The sequence below is a fragment of the Pipra filicauda genome, unplaced genomic scaffold (genome assembly GCF_003945595.2).
Source record: "Pipra filicauda isolate LSUMZ 115617 unplaced genomic scaffold, ASM394559v2 scaffold228_size1260155_pilon, whole genome shotgun sequence".
Lineage (NCBI taxonomy): Eukaryota > Metazoa > Chordata > Aves > Passeriformes > Pipridae > Pipra > Pipra filicauda.
Genome location: NW_024104341.1, coordinates 350,891 through 371,292, shown reverse-complemented (window position 1 = coordinate 371,292; position 20,402 = coordinate 350,891). Strand labels below are relative to the sequence as shown.

General features: G+C 44.5%; 1 protein-coding gene across 4 annotated transcripts in view; it reads right to left on the bottom strand.

Moving 5' to 3' along the window:
* PPA2 (inorganic pyrophosphatase 2) overlaps positions 1 to 1,217 on the bottom strand; it is a 35,037-nt gene extending 33,820 nt beyond the window's left edge. For all 4 annotated transcript variants that reach the window (XR_005563595.1, XM_027717901.2, XM_039381501.1 and 1 more), the window contains exon 1: positions 1,073 to 1,217. Coding sequence is in view for 3 of the 4 variants with exons in the window: in XM_027717901.2 (XP_027573702.1) it covers positions 1,073 to 1,202 (130 nt within the window). In the remaining variant the exon portion in view is untranslated. The remainder of the gene's footprint in view (positions 1 to 1,072) is intronic.
* Positions 1,218 to 20,402: the final 19,185 nt, after the last annotated feature.

The following is a 20,402-nucleotide window of genomic DNA, read 5'->3' as shown; positions in this document are numbered from 1 at the left end:
AAAGGCCAAGTACCACGTCTAAACAGTGCAAACACTAACTCAAACCTCAAGGAATTTCTCCTCTGCTAGCACCTCTATTCACAGTAAAGGAAAAAGTAGACAAGTAACGTCACTTAGCTTTGGACTTAACTTTGACCACCTCAGCAAAGAGAAGTGAATAGAGCTGATCTGCAACTCCTGGAAGCCTCCCAGATGCTTCCCCCAAACAAAACAAAGTTTAGTGCTAGGCTGTTTATTCCCACCAAAGAAAGTGACTTTCCTAGATCAGCTCGTGCGCTGGCAGCCCCAGGGACTGAGCACAAGGCAGCTCTGGCAGGACGCTGCCAACCGGGTACGCGACGCCTCCGCTTCTCCCACACCAGCGGACGTCAGAATTGACTGCTTATAGGTCAATGGACCAAAACCGTACAAAACCACTGCTAGAGATTTGGCACCCCGATAGAAAACACTGTTTCAAAAACCACTGCCAGAGAACTGGCACACAAGCAGACAACATCGTTACGAAAATGGGTAATACTGAACACGGCACACCCTCAGCTCTCAGCGGGCCTTGAGAAGCCTCCTGGAGCACTGCCCGTGTCTTCGCCGTGCCACTGGCTGGCCCCCCCTCGAGGCCGGAGCCCCACGTTTTGGATGCCAGCCTCCCATCTCAGTGACGTGTATGGAGGGGGGGGTGCCCTGGTCACAAGGGACAGGCTGCGCTGTCACACCGCAGAGGCTCCCGTGGCTGTCCCCGGGGTACCACAGCCCCCCGCGCCCAGGCTCCCACAACACGGCGGCGCTTCACCCCCGGCGCCCTTCGTCCTCCGGGGCTGGGGAAGGGCACGGCAGAGCCGGGGCTGAGCAGGCCCAGCATCCCCTCCAAAAGCCGGGATCTCCACAGGATCCGCCCCCACACTCTAGAAAACACTGCTCCCTCCCTGCAGCAAGGGGGGAGATTCAGGGGCGACGCTTCACCGAGCCCGATGAACCTCCGCGGGAGCGGGGACCCGCCGCCGCCTCCTCTCTCCCTCCGTGCGCCCCGCGGGACGGGGAAGGAAGGGGTTTACGGAGCCCGGGGGCTGCTACTTACTAAAGTAGAGGCGGTAATCGGGCGAGTTGGGCCGGCCTCGCTGCTCCGTGCTGTAGCGGGCCATGGCGCCCAGGCGCCCCCACCCCCGCGCCGCCAGCAGCAGCCGCGACAGCCCCCGCGGCGCCCGCATGATGGCGGCGGCCGCCCTCCCCTTCCTGCGGCCGCCGTCGCTGCGCCGGCCCCTGCCCCGCCTGCCCCCGCCGGCACGGAGGCCGCGGGGCCGCCGGGGATAGGGGGTAGCACCTTAGGCGGAGAGGGAGGTTGTGGGGTGCCCGGCCTCAACGGAGAGCTCCATCGAGTTGAAAATAATAATAATAATAATAAAAAAACCCCAACCCCTGCTTGAGGTTGCAGGTGACCCCCAGCGGGAGCCAGGAAAGCCTGGGCAGGGTCGTACCCCAGCTGTGCCCAGGCTGAGGTGTTCTCAGGCCACCAGCGCTGCTACATGGAGGGAGTTTCCAAGAAGATGGAGCCAGGCTCTTCTCCGTGGTGCCAAGCAATGGGACATGAGGCAACGGGCAGAAACTGTTGCACAGGAAGTTCTACCTGAATATGGGGAAGAACTTCTTTACTGTTTGGGTGACCAAGCACTGGAACAGGCTGCCCAGAGAGGTTGTGGAGTCTTTCTCACCGAAGATATTCAAGAACTATCTGGATGTAATTCTGTGCAATGTGCAGGGAGGTTGGAGCAGATGATCCACTTCCAAACACTGATTCTGTGATTCTGTGTAAAGTGTGGATGCAAAATTGGGGGTGATGGTAGTAGGGTTGCTATCCCTACCTGAGACCCACGGCAGTGTGAGAACCCTACTATGCTGCTCCCTAGTTTGTTTGTTTCTTCTTGGCACATGGTTTTATGTCACCCAAGCCAGTTTGTGTCTGCACTGCTTATGGCCGGGCTATTTGCATGGGTTGCCAATGGCAGGTGAATTCTTATATTGAACGCTGCTGATACTTAAATTAGATTCTCATCTGTATTCATGTTGTGCTGGTTTTAAAGCTTAATACCTCTACATGTGATCTGATTCCTTTGAATTCCCTTTTCATTGATCCTTGAGGGCAATTTCAAATTAATTTCCTGTCGATAAGGGTGATAGTTCTTGGAGTAGTGCTCCTTATTTGTGGATCTTTCAAAAATTCCTGAAAAGGGGCAGATACCACTATTTGCATTTCATCGATGGAGAAAATGAGACAACAACTTTTGTTGTATCATCACTTAAATCCGAAGCCAATTATCTTGTGTATTCACCGTTAAAGGTGGTCAATATTAGCTTTGAATTTTAGCTGTTTCAATTTGAATTATCTTGAAAGATTTCTGCAGGGTAACTCCATGTTACCCTCATTATTTTATACAGTATTTTAAATGTTACTGGGAATTATTAATTTGCAGCAGAAAGGCTTAGTCTCTTCAATCAGATTTAAACTGCATATAACTACTTCTTCCCATTATTTCTTCCCTCTACTACTTTGGTAGATCAGGAAAGAGTCAGGATTGTATATTCAGCATGTGCAGAAAGGGCAAAGAATTATTTTACACTGGAGCAGGAGATTTTCATGATGGCTTCAGTCACTGTTCCCCCATGTACTACATTGAAATATGTTAGTTGCTGCTCTGGATCTTTAAGGAATCTGCATTCTAGTATGTAGATTTTCCATTACAAGAAGGCTCTGGGGAAAAAAAAAAGCTGTGGTCTTCTCTGATTTGTGCCACTGCTTGCTGTATTTATGACAATAGTCTTATCTCCATGCTATTTTGCAGGCCCATTGCCCACTTCTGCAGAAGCTGCAAAATAGTAGTTCATGTTCCACTAGAGGAGTTGGCATCTTTCTTCACTGAGTTCATCAAATGCAAGGTTATCGGGCTAATCCCCTCCATTTGACATGTAGGGATGAAATTTTTCATAGAATCATAGAATGGCCTGGGTGAAAGGGACCTTAAAGACCATCTAGTTCCACCTCCCCTGTTATGGACAGGGGCATCTTTCACCAGACCAGGTTGCTTAGAGCTCCGTCCAACCTGGCCTTGAACACTTCCAGGGATGGAGCATCCACAACTTCTCAATTCCAGTGCCTCACCACCCCCACAGTAAAGAATTTCTTCCTAATATCTTCCTAACATGTTCCTAATCTAAACCTACTCTCTTTCAGTTTGAAGCCATTTCCCCTTCCCCCTTGTCCTGTCACTACATGGGCTTATAAAAAGTCCCTTTCCATTTTTCTTGTAGGCTCCTTTCAGGTAATAGAAGGTCTCTGAAGTTACTGATATTTTAAGTTTATCAAGAGGGCAAATAATCTGCTTTTCATATGGAATAGTTAAAAAAGGGAAAACCTAGATTTTTTTTTCTATTATAATAAAATCTATTATTACATGCTTTCTTTGAGCTGGCCTGGTGCTGAAATGGGCAAGGTTAAAAGGAAACGTGCCACAGGCCTAGCCTTCCGCCTCTGCTTAGTTCTGAGGAATCTGGATTTCATTTATGGAACGTCAGAACCTTTGAAAATCACTTACTGAGCACGCACACAGTACTTTTACACTTGCAAAGCTAGCAGTTGGGTGCAAGGTTATTGTAGTAGGAGTCCAATATATATTTATTTCCCTATACAAGCTTGAAAGTGAAATACGTTGCAGTGGCCAGGAGTCCCTGTAAGATGCGCAAAGTCTGAGCACAGAGTTCTCCGTTGCTTTGTGTTGTGAACATGGTCTTACCTAAAGCTCTCTCATCTGTAATGGGAAATGGACTGTGAAGCACTTCATTTTTAATTTATAAAGTATAAACAAGTTTCTGTGCAGTTACTGTTTAGATGCATAGATTGATGCCATCATGTTACCTAGCAAGGGTAGATGATACAGCAGAAAACCACACAGAAACCTTGTTAATGCTGCCAGAGCAGAGAACATGACATTTTAGGACTCTGAGGTATCAAAAATTACCCTACTACTGAAGAAATAATAATGCTTTAAATAGGCTTTACTGTATTTTTCAGTACTGTGCATTATATTACACAGAATATGGCAGAAGTATGCACACAACTCCTCAAGTCATATTTGGGTAAGACAGCTTCCTGATTAGAATAAATCTACCTAAAATCCTTGAATCTTTGAAACAGATTAATGTTTTTGTTCCAGTATTTACCTTAAGCAAATTGTCCAGAATTACCAAGTCTTTTACTACCAAGGGATTTTTTCACATTCATTCCCAAGCATTTTACATCCAGATCCTTGTAGTATGATTCCAATTGGGCCAGCAATAGGCATTTATAGGACTGATCCCATTTGTTGACCTTGAAACAGCTCCCACTGAAAAACAATAAAAATATTGCTATTTATTTCAATGGAATTAGAACAAGATCCTTAAGACTTAAGTAGGACTTACATGGTACTTAGGTTTTATGCTTGCCCTCTGCACAGGGATGAATCTCATTCCAGCAAAATGCCACTGGAGTATAGCAAAAACTCAGCAACAATATAATCATCTAAGCCTGAAGGACATCCTTTCTTTAAAAGTTTGTACTCTGCAGTGTACATTTACATTTATTTTAGATAAATTTTTATATACATACCTATATATTTTAAAATTAAGGGTTTTGCCCATGAAAATGCTGTGCAAATTAAATACAGAAAACATTGTATTATAATTTAGACACCCATCCTCCTGAATGAAAATAATTTTCATCTTTTCAGCTAACAAGGCTTTGAAGAATTTCATTAGTACCACTATGTGCTATTTCAGTGCATTCGCTCTTGACTGGTGATCACATCATTATCGTTACATTTTGCTGTAATAGAACTTCTATCTCCATGGCTTATAAGACCATTAATCTGAAGGAATCAATTCCTGCCAGCCTTCTGTTTTGCTGCTATGTGTGTGCAAGAGGCCAGCAGGAGGATAGCCACCCTCCCTGTCCAGCCACCTCTGCGGAACAGGTCGCTGCTTGCACTTGCTTGCCAGTGTTTCCTTCCTCAGCCATCACCATCTCACCAAGGTGCCGATGGATCAGCTCCTACCAGTGCTCCCTAGGTCAGACCAAGACAAGCAAGGCCAGCTGAGGCAGCTTAGAGAGGTTGGGCTGAGTTAGTCAGGCTGCTTTACAGCCAAAGCAAGTTAAGGAGCATGAACAACTCCTCCTGCAGATCTATGCACTAACAGTCTGCAGCAGGAGGAGGAGGATGAGTTGTGGGACTCATTGGCACAGCTGGATCTGGGAGAGGACATCTAGAGAGGATGTCTACGCACAGCCTACTCACACACGTGTTTGCATTTTGCTCACGGATGAATGCCTGATGGCAACAAAACACTACATCATCTTGCTAAGAGGAATAATCTTCTATTTCAGTAACTAGAATTAGGTTTGTCAAGTTATGTTACTTTCCCTCTCAATGTGAATAAAAACACAGACTCCTATCCCAAAGAAACTAAGTATCCTGGGTCAGACTGCGAACCCTTTTTTTTTCTAGGGATGAATTCACTTCAGCAACCCAATTGCTTTAAAGAGACTGATGCTCTGTATTTATGCAAAATTTGGATTTACATTACTATGTGTAGGAAGACGTCAAGTTTACATCCTGGATTTTTCTGAATAAATTGTTTATCTGAGATGTTTGTTTATTTTTAACCATGTTTTTTGTTTAGGCTCCCTGTAATGTATGTTAGGATTCACTTGCCAGACTTAGCTTCTCTGGACCTCTGCCTAGGAAGCAGATTTGGCTATCCTGAGGCCAAGACACCATGGTTGAGTCACGTTTTGTAGGCTATGGCAATTTTTTTCCTCTTAGACATCTGTATTAAGTTCATTTTAAGCTCTGTGAACCAAGGATTTTCAGCCTACCCTAACTCTCATCAAAACTTGTTTGTGAGTAAAAACTAAAACTTATTTTTTTTTTAAGACTCTTATCTTCGATACCCAAGGCAGCTTCCCCATCACAAAACAGAAATCACGAAATAGTATCTTTTCCTGTTCATTCTTTCATTGATTCTTTCACATAAACACAAATAAAGAGAGGGGAAAAAAGGCTCCAGTTCATGATATAAAAATACTGTCTGGAAATATGAAGTCTTATTGTGAAGCTGCAAATCTGTAATCATTCAAAACAGGGACTTAAAAGGAAAATCTTGCCTGTTGTTCGTAATAGTTTTTTGGCTCCATTCCCATCTTGATTTGTGAATTGCCAGACATAAGGTTCTCAAAGATTCCTAGAGAAAATATTTCACCTTTGGTAATTTCTACGCCCCCCTATTTTACATTGAAACATAATAAATAATAAAGATTCATCTTCCTGTTCTTTTACCTGTGCCTCGTTCACTTGCTTGTCTTTCCTTATTAGCTTTGATATCACAGTGCCATCTACTTGATCAACAGAGTCAGTTTATTTTCCTTAGAAAATAACTACACAGCTGTAACTCTGAAGAAATCAAAGGGCTGCTCAGTTTCCTAGCAAGTTCCTTCTCCTTCTCACCTCCTAGCCCTTTCAAAGCAGCACTGCCCTTAGATGTCCGCCTTTGGGAGCTGGGCCAGCTCCGAGACTGTTTCACAGACCTACACAAAGCCCAGCTGGATAGTGACAGATCCACAGGCACTGCAAGGACAATGCAAGCCCTGCCGACCCTTCTCTCAGCATCCCTTCTCCTCTCTGGCAGGTGTTTTGATTTGAGAGACGGGTCCCCCTCTATAGGCAGAAAACGTGTCAGCCTTTTGTACGTGTAAACTGGAGCAGAGGCTTTGTTTGGAGTAAAAAAGCATCACAGCAGTTGGAGAAGATGGATTGCACAGCTTGAAAGGTTGAGCCATCCCTTCTTAGAAATATCAGCAGCCTAGCCTGAGCCCCGGCAGGCATGTACCTTATGAATTTTTCCTACAAATATTTAGACAAGAAATACTGTAGACGGGGCTAAAAGAAATTATCGCTGTGCGCTTACTTCTAAAGACCTGTTTCTCTACAGGAATCACCAGTCTGGCAAGATCAACAGTAAGAGTGAAGGTGAGACTGCCACACTAAATAACTTTTCACCTACAAGACAGGCTTTTTTCTCTTTTTGTACTATTGAAAGGTGTTTGAAGTGGGTTTTTTCTATGTATATTTCAAAGTAATTTTGATTCATTCATTGTGAAAAATCAGTGTGTAGACTCTAGTTTTACCTGTCCTTAAGCCTTCTCTTTTTATTGCTTTTATCCCCACCTGTCACTCTCTTATCTTACCAGTATGGTTGAAGCAGGTAGGGCGTACGTACCAGCAACTTTCCAGTGCTCAAAGTCCTCGGTGGGCCTTACGCATGATTGTTCTTATCAAAGCCTCAACGTTTTGTCCCTCAGAAGACATCTTTGCTATGACTAGTGCAGAGTGACAAGAGATACAGGCTTGCTTTTATAGGCACTTTGGCTTCTCTGTATGGAGGCAGGCAGCTGTAGAGACATCTGCGTTCTTTGCTGTTGAGCTCCATCTGTGAGGAGGGTAGGACAGCTTTCTGCAACAGTACCATGGTACCTTTCTGCTTCTCCACTGCCTGTTAAATGTTATCTCTTTACCTGAGCAGTACTGGTACTGGCTGGTGAATTCACCCTGCAGCTGCAGATTGAGACTGTCTTTTCGCTTGGTGGCTGTGCTGGCCATTGCAGTGAACAAACTTGAAAATGCCGTTCCTGTCCTATTGCCGCAGGACTCCAGCAGTGGTCTGTGCCTCCCCTCTAAGGGAACAGGCACAGTAGTCAACCCACACCAGCAGTTTTCATGTATCCTTGGGGATACTAAGTTATAAAGAAATCTTTTGTAACAGCTGTGAGGCATTACAAGAAAACAAATAATTGTTTGCTTACTTAATGGCCACCAGTCTTGATGGCGCTCCTGGTTCATTTATAGCTCAGGACTGAGATAAAGGTTAGCACTGACCATGCAACAATAAGCTCTTATATGTGCCTAATGCAGTTGCTTGGGAACACAATGCCAATATTTTCTGTGTCGACACCAGCACCTGTTCTGTCTCCTAAGCAGGGTGGCTTCCATGCAAATAACTCCTACGTGAGTGCTCGCATCAACTGGATTCCAGTTTACTTTGTAGAATTAAATGAGCACAACATAGAGTGGTTAAAGAGATTTTCACATTAATTGTAAAATGAGCATTTTGTCCACACAGATGTCAAATATTCCTTCTTGTCTTATGGATTACTGACTTTGATACTGCTTGCCCATCAGTTGTCACTGGGGCCAGAAGAGAGTGGTAATAACTTGAAATTGAGAAACGGTTGTTCATACTATTGTGCATGGCAGCTATGGCAGCTGAAGTCATCACATGCAGTTCTTACTGCGCTTTCTGTGGCATTTTGTTATAGCCCAAATAAAGTTTGGTAAACACCAATAAGAGTTTATAGGGGTACCTTACTCAAATGCACGTCTGATTGTTTTTACATATTTCTCCTGCTGATTGCACAGGCACAGGCACAATCCTGTGGTCCTGAATCCACTGGTCCTGAATGTGTCCCCTTCATTTGGAATATTACAGAAGACATGTATTTTCAGCCTTTTCCATGCTGAGTGGCACAGAGGAGGTATTTTGAATTTTGCAGAAAGTACTTATGTACGTTTCTAAACTGTTTTGTAAGCCTGCTCTGGACTCCTGGCTGCCTCCGAAATAACACTGCCAGGTAAACTATTGCAAGTACAACAGCAGCAGCAAACTACAACTGGCTTTCCCCATAATAATTGCCTTGCTGAATGAAGACACACCTTTTCACACCCTGTGACTGAGTTGAGGAGGAAGAGGAAGACCACTTTTGCATGTGGGTAGGTTGCTGTGGTAATAAACACCTGAGCAAACTTTACTGTATCCTATCTTGGCTGTAGCACTGCATATTGTGGCAGAGCCTACAAAGCCAAGACTTTAATAAAGTTTGTTTTTCCACCTCCACCCGGCCAAAATACATTCCTCAGTTCTCCCCCAAACCATCTTAATTTAAATAAATATAATGAAATCTCATGTAAATGATGGGACCTGTGTCTTCCGAAACGCATGACACTGTAAAATCCTGGTAGGGGAAGATACCTTCTCTGGGTGACTCTGGTTTAAGCAACCATTAGTCCTACCCACAGCTGCTCAGATCCCTGCGTCATCCCCTGCCTCAAGCTGCCACAACTTCTTTCGTAGCTGGGTGATGAACTAATCAGGAACACAGATCTAGATGGAAAATAGCCCCAGGATAAGGGGTGAGGGCGGGAGTTTTCTGCCAGATCAGTTCTTCCATCTCATCTCAAATTCGTGTGTTTACACCCTGCAGCAAGAATGGGAACAAAATCATCTGGGGAAGAGGGGCAATCAGGGTGGTGACTGTTTAAACCAGTTTTACCACCCTCAATGAATGCCAAGCCATTGCTTCAAAAAAAGCTCCTCCCTAAGTCTCAGTGTAAGGAAATGGGGTGGTTGATTTTCCTCAATTCACGTCTTAATCTGTGTACTACTTGTTGCTGGGGCTTTGATGCTTGTCAGAAGTATGTCACCAATCTGTCCCTGCCTACGCCTCTCCTTGCTGTCACCACTGCTCTGCCTTTCAAGGAACTTTTGTGGTCTGACTTGCAGAATAAAGAGTTTCTTAGGAAATATCAGAGAGGAGGCAAGATGTAACACATGAATTGCCTATGTAATATGTGACTTCTCTGTGTGAGCACAAAGTCTTCCAAGTATTTCCCTCACATTTTATTCCTCTGCCAGATTGTGTTTGGGCTGGACACTTTGTGCAGCACTGGCATGGTGCTGCAATTTGACGTAGTAAATTGCTTAACAGTTTCATAACCTTTTCCTTTCACTGTTGAGTAGAAATGAAGGTCTTTGATCGGGAGGTTGCATCACAGGACCAGCTTTGTAAAGAAAAATAAAAGTTGGAAACGAGGTTACACTACTACGTTTCATCGCCACTTGTTTTTTACTAGACAGTCCTTCAGGGACACAGTGTGGCAGTGCTAAAGCCATAAGCTCTGCCAGCATCTGTCAGAGGGACATTAGTTTGTCCCCTGGCAGATGCTGTGGCAATGACTGTGTGTGAGACTGACACCGATTAGGTTGCACCACGGGACTCCCACCAGGCGTTTCCTGTGGCAGCAAGGGCCACAGGGTTGGGTATCACAGCAGCAGCAGTGATTGCTACTGATGGCTGTTGGGGCTCTTTCCAGGATAAGTCCGGTCCAAGCTTAGATGCCAGCAACTCCCGCTGTTTTGACATGAGCTTGATTAGACCGGCGCTACAGAGGATCACTAGACAGTACGTATGTGCCAGAGGCCATTGCTAACAGACAGGATAATAAGATCTCTTCCAGGGGCTGATCCAGAGGTATGACAAGCAGGTGTTTTGGTGTCCAGTTCCTCAGCCATCAGAGCACGGTGGTTTTTTACAGCAACCTTCACAGGTCCTTGGCAGGCATTGCCTTGGCTCTGGCCTCTCTGTGCGTAGTGTAAAGCAGGACAGAGCCTGGTTTGAGACAAGTGTCAGCTCCACACTGCTTGCCACCTTCCAGAGGGGCTTTTGTCTCCCTCTCAGCCCTTCTCTTCATTGGCCTGAGGGATTGGTCTCCTTTCAAACCTGTAGATCCGGAGTTTCCAGCCCAAAAGCTACACCTGTCAGTGGGATCGAGGGACTGGCAGATGCAACTCAATTTGGGGTCCTGACCAGGCTGCCGGTTGGGCATTAGCCGAGGGGAAGCAGGAGTGAGGGTGAAGGTGGTGGCTGACCTCCCCTTCCCATTTGCCTTGCCTCTGCTTCCCACTGCCCCTGCAGTGCACAGAGGGAAGGGGTCTGGTGAAAGCGTGGCAGTGCCCTGTCACACTCGGGCATCTCTCTGCTAGAAAGCCAGGAGGATGCAATTCCCTCTTCGGGGTGCCGGCACCCACGGCCGTGCGGCGGGGCGAGGAGGGTGCCCTGAAGCAGGAAAGGATCCGTGAATGGCTGCGGTTTGGGGCTGGCCCTGAAAGCGGCCCCGCCAGGCGTGCTTGAACACAAGGCAGGTGAATGCAAACGCTGCCTGGGGCGCCACCTTCCCGGGGGTGGAGCTGCTCCGGCACAGGTGGCAGGGCTGAGCCCGGGGCCCTGCGGAGCCTGAGGAGCCCTGCTCCAAAACCAAGCCTAAAGCAACCAGCCTTCACCTGGGCGGTGAGTTCACCTCCCTGAAAATCAAGCTGTTGCCCACCCTGCCACCACCACGACCACCAAGCAAGGCTGTCCGTGGCGAGCATGGACTGTCCGGGGAAGGAAGGCGTGGGGGGAAGGAAGAGGAATTTGGCCCTGCTGAGGAACAAGCTGTACATGGGGGAGAGGAGGAGGACAGAGCCTGTGGTGGAGAGCACCACCACCGCCGGGGACCATGGCACCTTGAGGAGGAGTCAGTCTGACAGGACAGAGTACAGCCAGAAATTACAAGGTACTGGGGAAGCCTGTTTGGTGCTCTGCTGCTAGGGATGCTCTGAGCTGGGGTGGTATCTCAGTGCCCTCCAGGTTGCAGCCTTGAGATAAGGAAGGGAATGGTCATCTCTGCCCCCATGTACTCACAGTCGGAATAAGCAATGGCCCCTCTCACGTTTGCCCCTCACCTCCAGGGTGTGAAATGTTTCCCCTAATTTTTCTAAATAGTGTTGTGTAGACAGGACACAAAATATAATCCAAGGTTTTGCTGAGTTCTGCAAAACGCATATGCAACCAAGATCTTTCTTGTTCATCACCAGAATGAATTTGCAGCACAAACTGTTATGTGAAAATAGAATGCCTCTGTCCTATCTGTCGTTGGCTGTTGTACCAAGTGGATTTTATGCCAAGTCATTAGAAGCATCAAGGACATTTTTTTTCTCAGTTAAAAATATCAGGATTTATGATGCGTGTATCTGCTGCATGGTTTGTACAAGCCTGAACTAAGTATGTCCAAATACGTGTTTGGATGGATATACTGATTCAAATTATACCATTATGGAGAGGGTTTCTTTTAAAATAACCAGATTGCATCTGGACTACAAATTGTAGTAAAGTATGCCGGTATTGGGCTTGTCAATCAAAAATTAAATGTGATGCCACAAATTGAGGAAAAGCATGAAGAATGTGAATGGCTATTTCTGAGAGTGCTCTGGAACACTAACCGATGAATTCCTGTGGGTTTCCAGGGTCTTTTAACAACAAGGTCCCATCACAAATGCAGGGTTTGAGTATTATTATGCTGTGTGTATTACTAATAGTCATATAACTACCTAGTGACAGTTACTCTTGCGACCATAATCCTTTATGGGGAAATAAAATAGAAAAATACTTGTATTGTGGTTTTGATGCACTTAATTAGGAAGTAGCATTGCTTCAGAAAAACAACAAAAGCAGAAAATAAAGTAATAAGCCTGAAAATAATAGGTTTTCTATGGGGGCTGCATATGCCGAGAACAACAGAGCGGTTCATCAATTATGCTGTTCCCTCCTCTTGATAGCTAATCAATGAGGAGATGAAAAATATTCAGTTAAGTCAGGCCTATTCTTCAGGGATCTGATGGGGGTGTTTCAGGGCACAGGCATGGATTGCTGTGGCTGAGCAGGCAAGCTCCTGGCAAACGTCCTATCAAAACAGTTTGTAACTCGTGAGTGGGGTTGTCCAGGTGAGGTCAAGGTTATCAGAGCAGTATCCAGCAAAAAGTGTGAGATCTTCCTGTCTCATGATGGCTGTATTCATGCCATGAATGTCTCCTGTTTAAAATCTGAAGCAAAGGAGGTGGGGAAGCCTAGGAAGTCATGGCAGAATGTGAGGTTATGTTTATGGCAGCATTCCAAGGAGACGGTAAATCCAGCTTTACAGCTCCTGCCACCAGCTGAGGCTGCCGCAGCCACATATTGCAAAGCACTGGTCCGGTATCAGCTCACTTCGCTTGCTTCTTTTTGTTCAAGAAAAACGATGATGGGTTAACAAGGTACCTGCAGGCTTTATATTGGATTAGAGGTTGCCTGTCCTCAGAGTGAAAATACAAAGGCAGTAGAAATTCCCATGAAGTATATTTACAGTTGCCATAGAAAGAAATGCAGCTGTGTGCCAAGGCCTGACCTGGATCAAATTTTCCTGAGCTAGATGTGCCTGAATCTGATAACGATCACGGATCCCGGACCTAACGTGCTGCCTGCCAATGCTGAAAATGTGCTATGATCCTACACCTTTATTTTCTTCATTTTTCTCAGTAGTACTTGAATGCAAAGCAGCTCACTTCAGGGTGAGGGAAGTGGTTTTGTTGGCACAAAGCTTCTGAGTTTTCCATTCCTGTTAAGAAAACCCAGGCTCTGTTGGTGACAAGTAGTCTGTTGTGTATCACCAGGTCAGGACTTTCTGATCACCCATGAATGGTAAATGCTTTGTAAAAGAAAAAAACAAATGGTAATTTGCACTTGCTTCCCATACAAATTGCGGGAAAAATTCAGTGTTTAGTTGCCGCTCCCTCCTATAGTCTCCTGTTAATATGTTTTCTAACACATAGTCTGCAGAGCTGGGGTTGGTATTAGCACAGACAAGGAGGTGTAAGAGAAAGAGATGCAACAACAACAAACTCTGCAGAAGGGAATCTTTTCCGAGTGGGGCAGGTTTCCACAGCTAAAAATCAGGGGCTTCAGGACCCTCACCTCTGCTAGTGGCAGGCAACCTTGGCAGAGCAGGAGAACCAAGGTGTCCTTACACATCCTAGTGCCTACTTCAGCATTGCAGTACATTTGTGCAAGGTGAAGCATGGGCGAGACATCTCTCAAGGGCCCTTCCAGCCCTTTGTGTGCTTTAAAGGGTTCCCTGAGTAAGAACTAGGCTGTTGTCCCCTATAGCCATTTCCAGCAGCTCTGAAGTATATGTTCAAAGTACTGCTTAGTGTGTTGGAAACATAGGTCCCTAAATAAAAGCCTTTAAACCAAACCAAACCCAAACAAAAACAAGAGAGCAAGAAGACAAGCATAAAAACTCCTGAGAATTCAGTTTCTGCCCTTGGATTTTACTGAAGTTTTGCTATTTTATGCAGAATCCAAAATGTTTTCTATAAAGAGTGAGAAAGAGAGCCTACTACCCAGATCTCCAGGGTAATCCAGGTGGTTTGCTCTGTCAGTCTACAAACACAAGTACAAAGGCATTGTCAAAGGTGAAAACTTCTGCAAATGTTTTTCACTTTAAACTTAAGGAATCATTAGAATACAAGAAAGCATTTTCATGGTTAATTACTGTACTGGATACATCTATTCAATACCTTATCTGGTGTGAATGGCCATGCAACACCTCCCGACTTTTCTCTTTTTAAAAAGGAAATAAGATGCAAAGTAACTATTATATTCTCAAGGAGCTTGGCAAGCATTAGTGCCTCTACTTCAGCTCATCCTGTGAGATAACCAAATGCCTGCAGCCCCATTTTAGATAGAGGAAAATAAGGTGATTGCTATCAAATGTCAGGTTGATGATACAACCATGCAGGCATTTAGAACCCAGGTTGTAGTTGCAGTCTTAGGTGAGTCCAGGGATACCTTGATCGAGCCATATACATTTTTTTTTCTTCCATTAGCTGGACAGAAGCATCAGTTTTCTGAAGAGGAAAGAATGGGGTTAAGGAAGATATATTTACTAGCATTTGTGGTGGATGCAGAAATAGTATTACAAGAGCTAAGACAGAGCTCCTGTGACATTTCTATGCATTGCTTTGCTCTGCATTCACTAGAAAATTCTGCACATTTGTATTTTCCAGAGGCATGAAGAACTAGCTGGTCTCCATAAGCAGTGGCACGAAGTGGTATTTAGCACCTCTATATTCAAATGTATTATCTATAGCTGTTTAGTTGGTAAGAGTTGTTCTCTTTTCTACAGAGAAAATCCGTCAGCAGCAGCTTTAAAAGTAGCTATATCAATATTTATGTATTATATTAATGTTGGGATCAGTCTTTGAATTAATCTAAAGCTTCCAGTCTGTGAGTACCTATGTATTTTGGTAAAAGGGGTTTGCTTGATGTAGTTACTGGCACATAAATGTTTGCAAGATCAGGGCAGATTAACATACAATGTGTCATGGGGATAGATACTAATAAACAAAAAGGGCAGACCACAAAAAGGAATTTAAAGCATAGTTCACTGTCTGTTAGGTTTTGGACAGATTGCTGGTTTTTGGTAATAACCATATGCCAAACTTGTGCTTGCTGTGAAAAATGAACGGTAGAAAATGGTGGGTTTCCTGAAGGAATCAAAGATCGCATTTGCAGTGTTCAGCAAGGCAATGCCTGCCTTGATAATACTACTTGTCTTACAAATTATTACATATTAACTCCTTTATAACTGTAGCTGTGAATGGGTCAACTGCCCTGGTAAATGATTTACACACATTTCAATTTAAAATGCGTCAGTGACATATCTGTAATAGACAGTGATTCAAATCACACAGCTATCATAGTATACTACCTTGTATCTGAATCCAGAATGCCATGTGTTTTCTGTGTCTAATGTAGTTATGAGAAATAACCAACTCCAGAAATTATGCAGAAACCTGTGAAATTATACAAATTCCTGAAAAGGTGCTATCCCTTGGTATACAAAAGCCCAGTCAGAGGCAACTCGTCCCCCTTTGCTCCTTCTCGAGCAGGGCAACTTTCTCCATCCCATCCTTCTCCCTGCTTGCAGAGCTCACCACTCCTTCCTCCATGGGCTGCTCATGCACTCAGCTTCTGGTACCTCCCACTAGAAGTAAAGATCCTCTGCGCCTCTTTTCAGTTCCTTATTTGCTTTGTGCTGTACTTACTGATTAATTTTCTATGGACTGCAATGTAGATAATGAAATATCCTATTTCACTGCAAAATGTATGCATCCAATGATCTTTGGAGCAGCTGGTTTACTAAAGTACAGTAAGGAGTAAAAGTCCGGATTATTTCCTGAAGCGCAGGAGATGGTTCAATGAAAATACTCCCTTGTGCCCTCTGATGAGAAGTCACGATCTAACAAATACTTTTATTTTCTCCCATGCAAATTTGAGCTTGGAGAATCTTCTTCTGCTAACTTGCTCTACAATAAAGCTGGAGTTATTCCTTGAACTTATTGTAGTGGCAGTCAAGCTGGGAAATGAGCTCATCTTTTCAGAGCAGAATCCATTTTGTGCCACTGTGTTTGCACAGCACTTAGCATAACAAGCCATGCCGTGTGGCTCAGGACTCTTAGGAGCTACCACAGCATAAGTAGTAACAGCAGCCCGGGTAAAGGAGTGAAGACTAGGACCCAAGGAGGTTTATGGATCCTCCTCTGAGCATATTAGCAAACATTTTATTAATTGGGATACTTTGCACTGTGGGCCACACAGCTCACAGCTTGTACACCTAATCCACCCCAAATCTTGAGGTATGTGTGTCCCAGGGGAAGAGGTTCAGATATAACCCTTCCTCAGTTCTTACTTTATTAACATACAAGCTCAGTGCTGCAGGAGTGGTATATTTATGCTGGTATATGACACACTGGGAAGGTTTATTTGTAAGTATTGGCACTAACAATGAGGGCATTCTTCTGTCACCTGATGATAAGCTTTCTTCCCTTCCACAGTGGTCACATGGGAGCTCTCTGTAGTCCTGTCAGCACACACATAATTAAAGCAGTCTGCTGTCAAGGAATTGAAGAAAGAACCTTCGCATTGAATGTAAATATTTTCTGTACTTTATGGAACAGAAAAATGATCAAAGATCAAATGACCTAATTGCAAGGAAATCTCTGATGCAGATTTTATAAGCAGACCTGTTGCCCAGGAATACAGGTGCAAGGTCATTCTGGTCCTGCAGTGCTTTCCTGCTGGGTTCAGAAAAGGGGCTTTTTGCATGTCTAGCTCACAGCCTGTACACAACAAACCTGTTTCTGAACAATGCTGCTGTTATACACCTCTCTGAGTCAGAAAAAAAAAAGAGGTTTTCTACAAACCTCTCCCAATCCTTTCCTATTTCAATGCCCAACTTAGAGTTCAGCAGTGTAATTCACACCATGTTTGCACTGTAACAACTCCAGTGTGAAACTGTAAGGACATCCCTTATGAAGTGATCCCTCACAAGGGGAGGGGCATCTGAAGTTGGAGGAGCCTTGTGTGTTGGCTCATGTGATGCACTTCTTTTGCGCACAGTGGGACACTTCATCCTTCCCCACTGCTTGTCCTATTTCAGGCTCCCTCACTTCCAAGGATCCCAGTGTCCCTGTGGCCTGCAGCCTTCCCAGCATCTCCAGCAGAAGCAGTGTAGAGGGCAGAGCCGGAGAGACGGTGTGAGGAGGGAGAGGAAAGCTGCCACAGCAGCAGTCTCTAAGCTTGGCTGCCTGCATTTCATTCCCAAATCCAGCTGATAAAAGCCGGTGTACATTCCTGTGTGTAATGGTTAGGTTATCTGAGGGTACAGGCTATCTGAGGACTTGCTTTCACAGACGAATAACTTTATCCAGGGTGATACGAGCCCCATGTTTTACACGTGAAAACACAGTAATGCTATAATTTGTTATACCTTGACAACTGGTGCCTTCACCACTCCCTTGTGCCAGGTAAAATCCCCATATCTGTGCAGTGCAAGTGTGGCATCCTCCGAATGCTGCCTAAGGAATGGAAAGGCCTGGTATCACTCCATTCACCGACATCACCGTACTCATTCTTGTTTTGTGCCTGTACTGTCAGTTCCACACGGGAAGCATTCGACAGGGAGAAACCTGGGTTCCCTCCCCAAGGGTGGATGTAATACCCAACCAGACCATCTTATCTGGAAGGATGGATAGAGGAGACCTCTCGAAGCTTCTCACTCTCTAGGTGTGGAAACCAGGGAAATTTGCATGCATAGGTCTTGCAAACCTGCTATGGCTGTTCCTCCAGTCACTTGCTGTGAGTGTCCCAATACCTCCCCTGAGCCTAGAGAAGGGCTGCTGCATTTGCACATTGCAAGCTCTGTTCCTCCATGCTCTCACTGCATTGTGGCATGTCTCCATCTGGGGGATATCTTTAGACTTCACACTTGCAAGAAACTGCTTTTGTAAGACATGTGGCTGCTTTGTTCATGCCATCACATAGTGAACCTCTTGTTGAGTGCAACTTAAAGCCATGTACTTCAATACGCAGCTGGAAAACCAAAGTCATCACCTTCCTCTCCAAAGCAAAGTCCTCCAGAAAGGTGACTCCTGCAGATAGCTGACATCACAGAGCAACAATTCAAACATTGCATTCTGCTTTTTATTTTTATGCCTACTAAAAGTACCACCTAGTTTTTTGTAAACTGGGCTTAAGGTGCGACTGTTTAATATATCATTCAATGGACTGTTTTTTCATTTTTCTCAACCTGGCATCTCTAAGGACGAATGAGTCAAATTCTTAATGTAATAGTTAATCCGCAGTGATATCTCTTCCTGCTAATCCTCTCTCTTCAACTGTTCCAGGGCTGGTACACGTTACCAGGTAGAAATGAATGTGCTTATATTCCAGATATGCACTTGCTGTTTGCGCATTCATTAAACTTTCACTTACTCCACAAGGATTTCAGCAAGATACTAATGTTCTCAAACTGGTCAAAAGCAATCAGCTGAACATGAAATCATACGTTTGGGCTGTAATCATCACTTCAGGATCTTGCTGTTGCATTCTGTAGAGACAGATATGCCTGAAATGAAAAACTGAACATATTGAGTGAAAATGGAAAATTATATTACATTTAACAAAAGGAAACATTTATTAAAAAACATGTTTTCTATAAGGAAACAGCATCTAACTGATATTTCTCATTATTTCTTCCTGTTGAGGATAGCTTTTCTTTCCTCACATTATTATCTATCATGCAATAAAGATAATAGATGAGCCCTGACATAATTCAAGAATCAAATTTGATCAGGGAGATCTAATGGCATAAACTGAAAGAACAGCCTCTCAAGGGATTGTGACTTCCAGCCTGAAGTCACATGCCCTCCCCTGTCACCAGAATAAGAGATTAGAAAGTTCTTTTGTACACCATCTCGTGCTTACCTTAAAATTCCATCTGATACCATAACGGTTCTGTATCAGAGAGCAAACAACACGTCTGAGATCTTCCAGGATGTCTGGTTCTCTCTGCACTTTCTCAGGAGCTGCCCCAAACTCTCACATATGGCTACATGCATGCTAACATTTTCACAACCAGTCTCAAGAAAAGTCCTGATTTTGGTGCAGAACTGGAATAGAAATGTATTGTTCACGTGGTTCCTTGTGAATTTATAAGTGTGGTTACATACTATGAGTTTCTGGAGGAAAAAGTATCTGCTGGTTTAGCACATCAACAGCAGGCAAGGTGGTCTCATTCTGCAACCCTAGCAGAAACTTTCTCAGAGGGAGCTGTGAAGTGATACTGGTACCAGTTTTGCTCTCCTCACTAATGTAAGGGCAGAGTTTGTTTTATCCAGCACACAGCACCTTTGGTGTATGAGCTCTGCAGCAGCACAAGCTCCTGTGCAGTTCATTCACTCACACCAGCACAGACTCACTGGGGCAAAATTCAGCTTAAAATTCTTTTGATATCCAAGACCTTGTGGAGGGGAGACATCCTCTTCATGTTTCCATTTTATTGTCTGAGGACAAACTGTTCATGCCTATTATATACAGACTTCAAGGCTAAAAACTCAGACCTGAAAAGTACATCTAAACACAAAAAGGTTTTAAAAAAATCAGCCCGCCCTTGCCCCAGTTTCTTTGGGTTCTTTGTCCTCACTGTTTAAAACTAGTGGTATAGAGATAGAGGTGCAGTCTCAGAGCAGCTATTTGAAAAGAACTGTGGTCACATCAGTCTCACTACAAAACCTGGTGAGAGAAGCATTAATAACAAACCTGTCTTTTCTGAATATCAGTGGTCAGCATAATTGTAGAAAGGGTTGGGGAAGATGATACATTGGATTTATTATATTTTACACCTCTTGTCGGAAGATGGCTCGAGGCTCTCTGTCCTGAAAGCTGATTGGCTTTCCCACAAGTCCAGCTCCAGGTTATCATCTACAGCCTTGGCCGGTGTTGTACTGGTGAGCTCATGCTGTTCAATTCTCACTTGAGTGCTCATGACCTCACCCTCGACCATCAGTTCAAACAACTGCAGTATTGGCTGTCAGTGAGCAAAGCACCTGATACTGCTTGCTGTTTCCTCATTATTCGTTCCACTCCCTACAAGAAGTTGACACAAAGGTGTAGCAGTCTGATCCTCAGCGGAGATTCGCTGAGTGATAAAAGCCCATGTAGTCAAAGCTCGACCTGGGTAATGCAGACTTGAGCACCTAATGATATGTGCGTCTTTGTTGGTACTCTGCACCATCTTGTGGCTAGCAGAAAAACATCAGAATAGCCTCTGAAGTATTTCACTTTTTTTTTT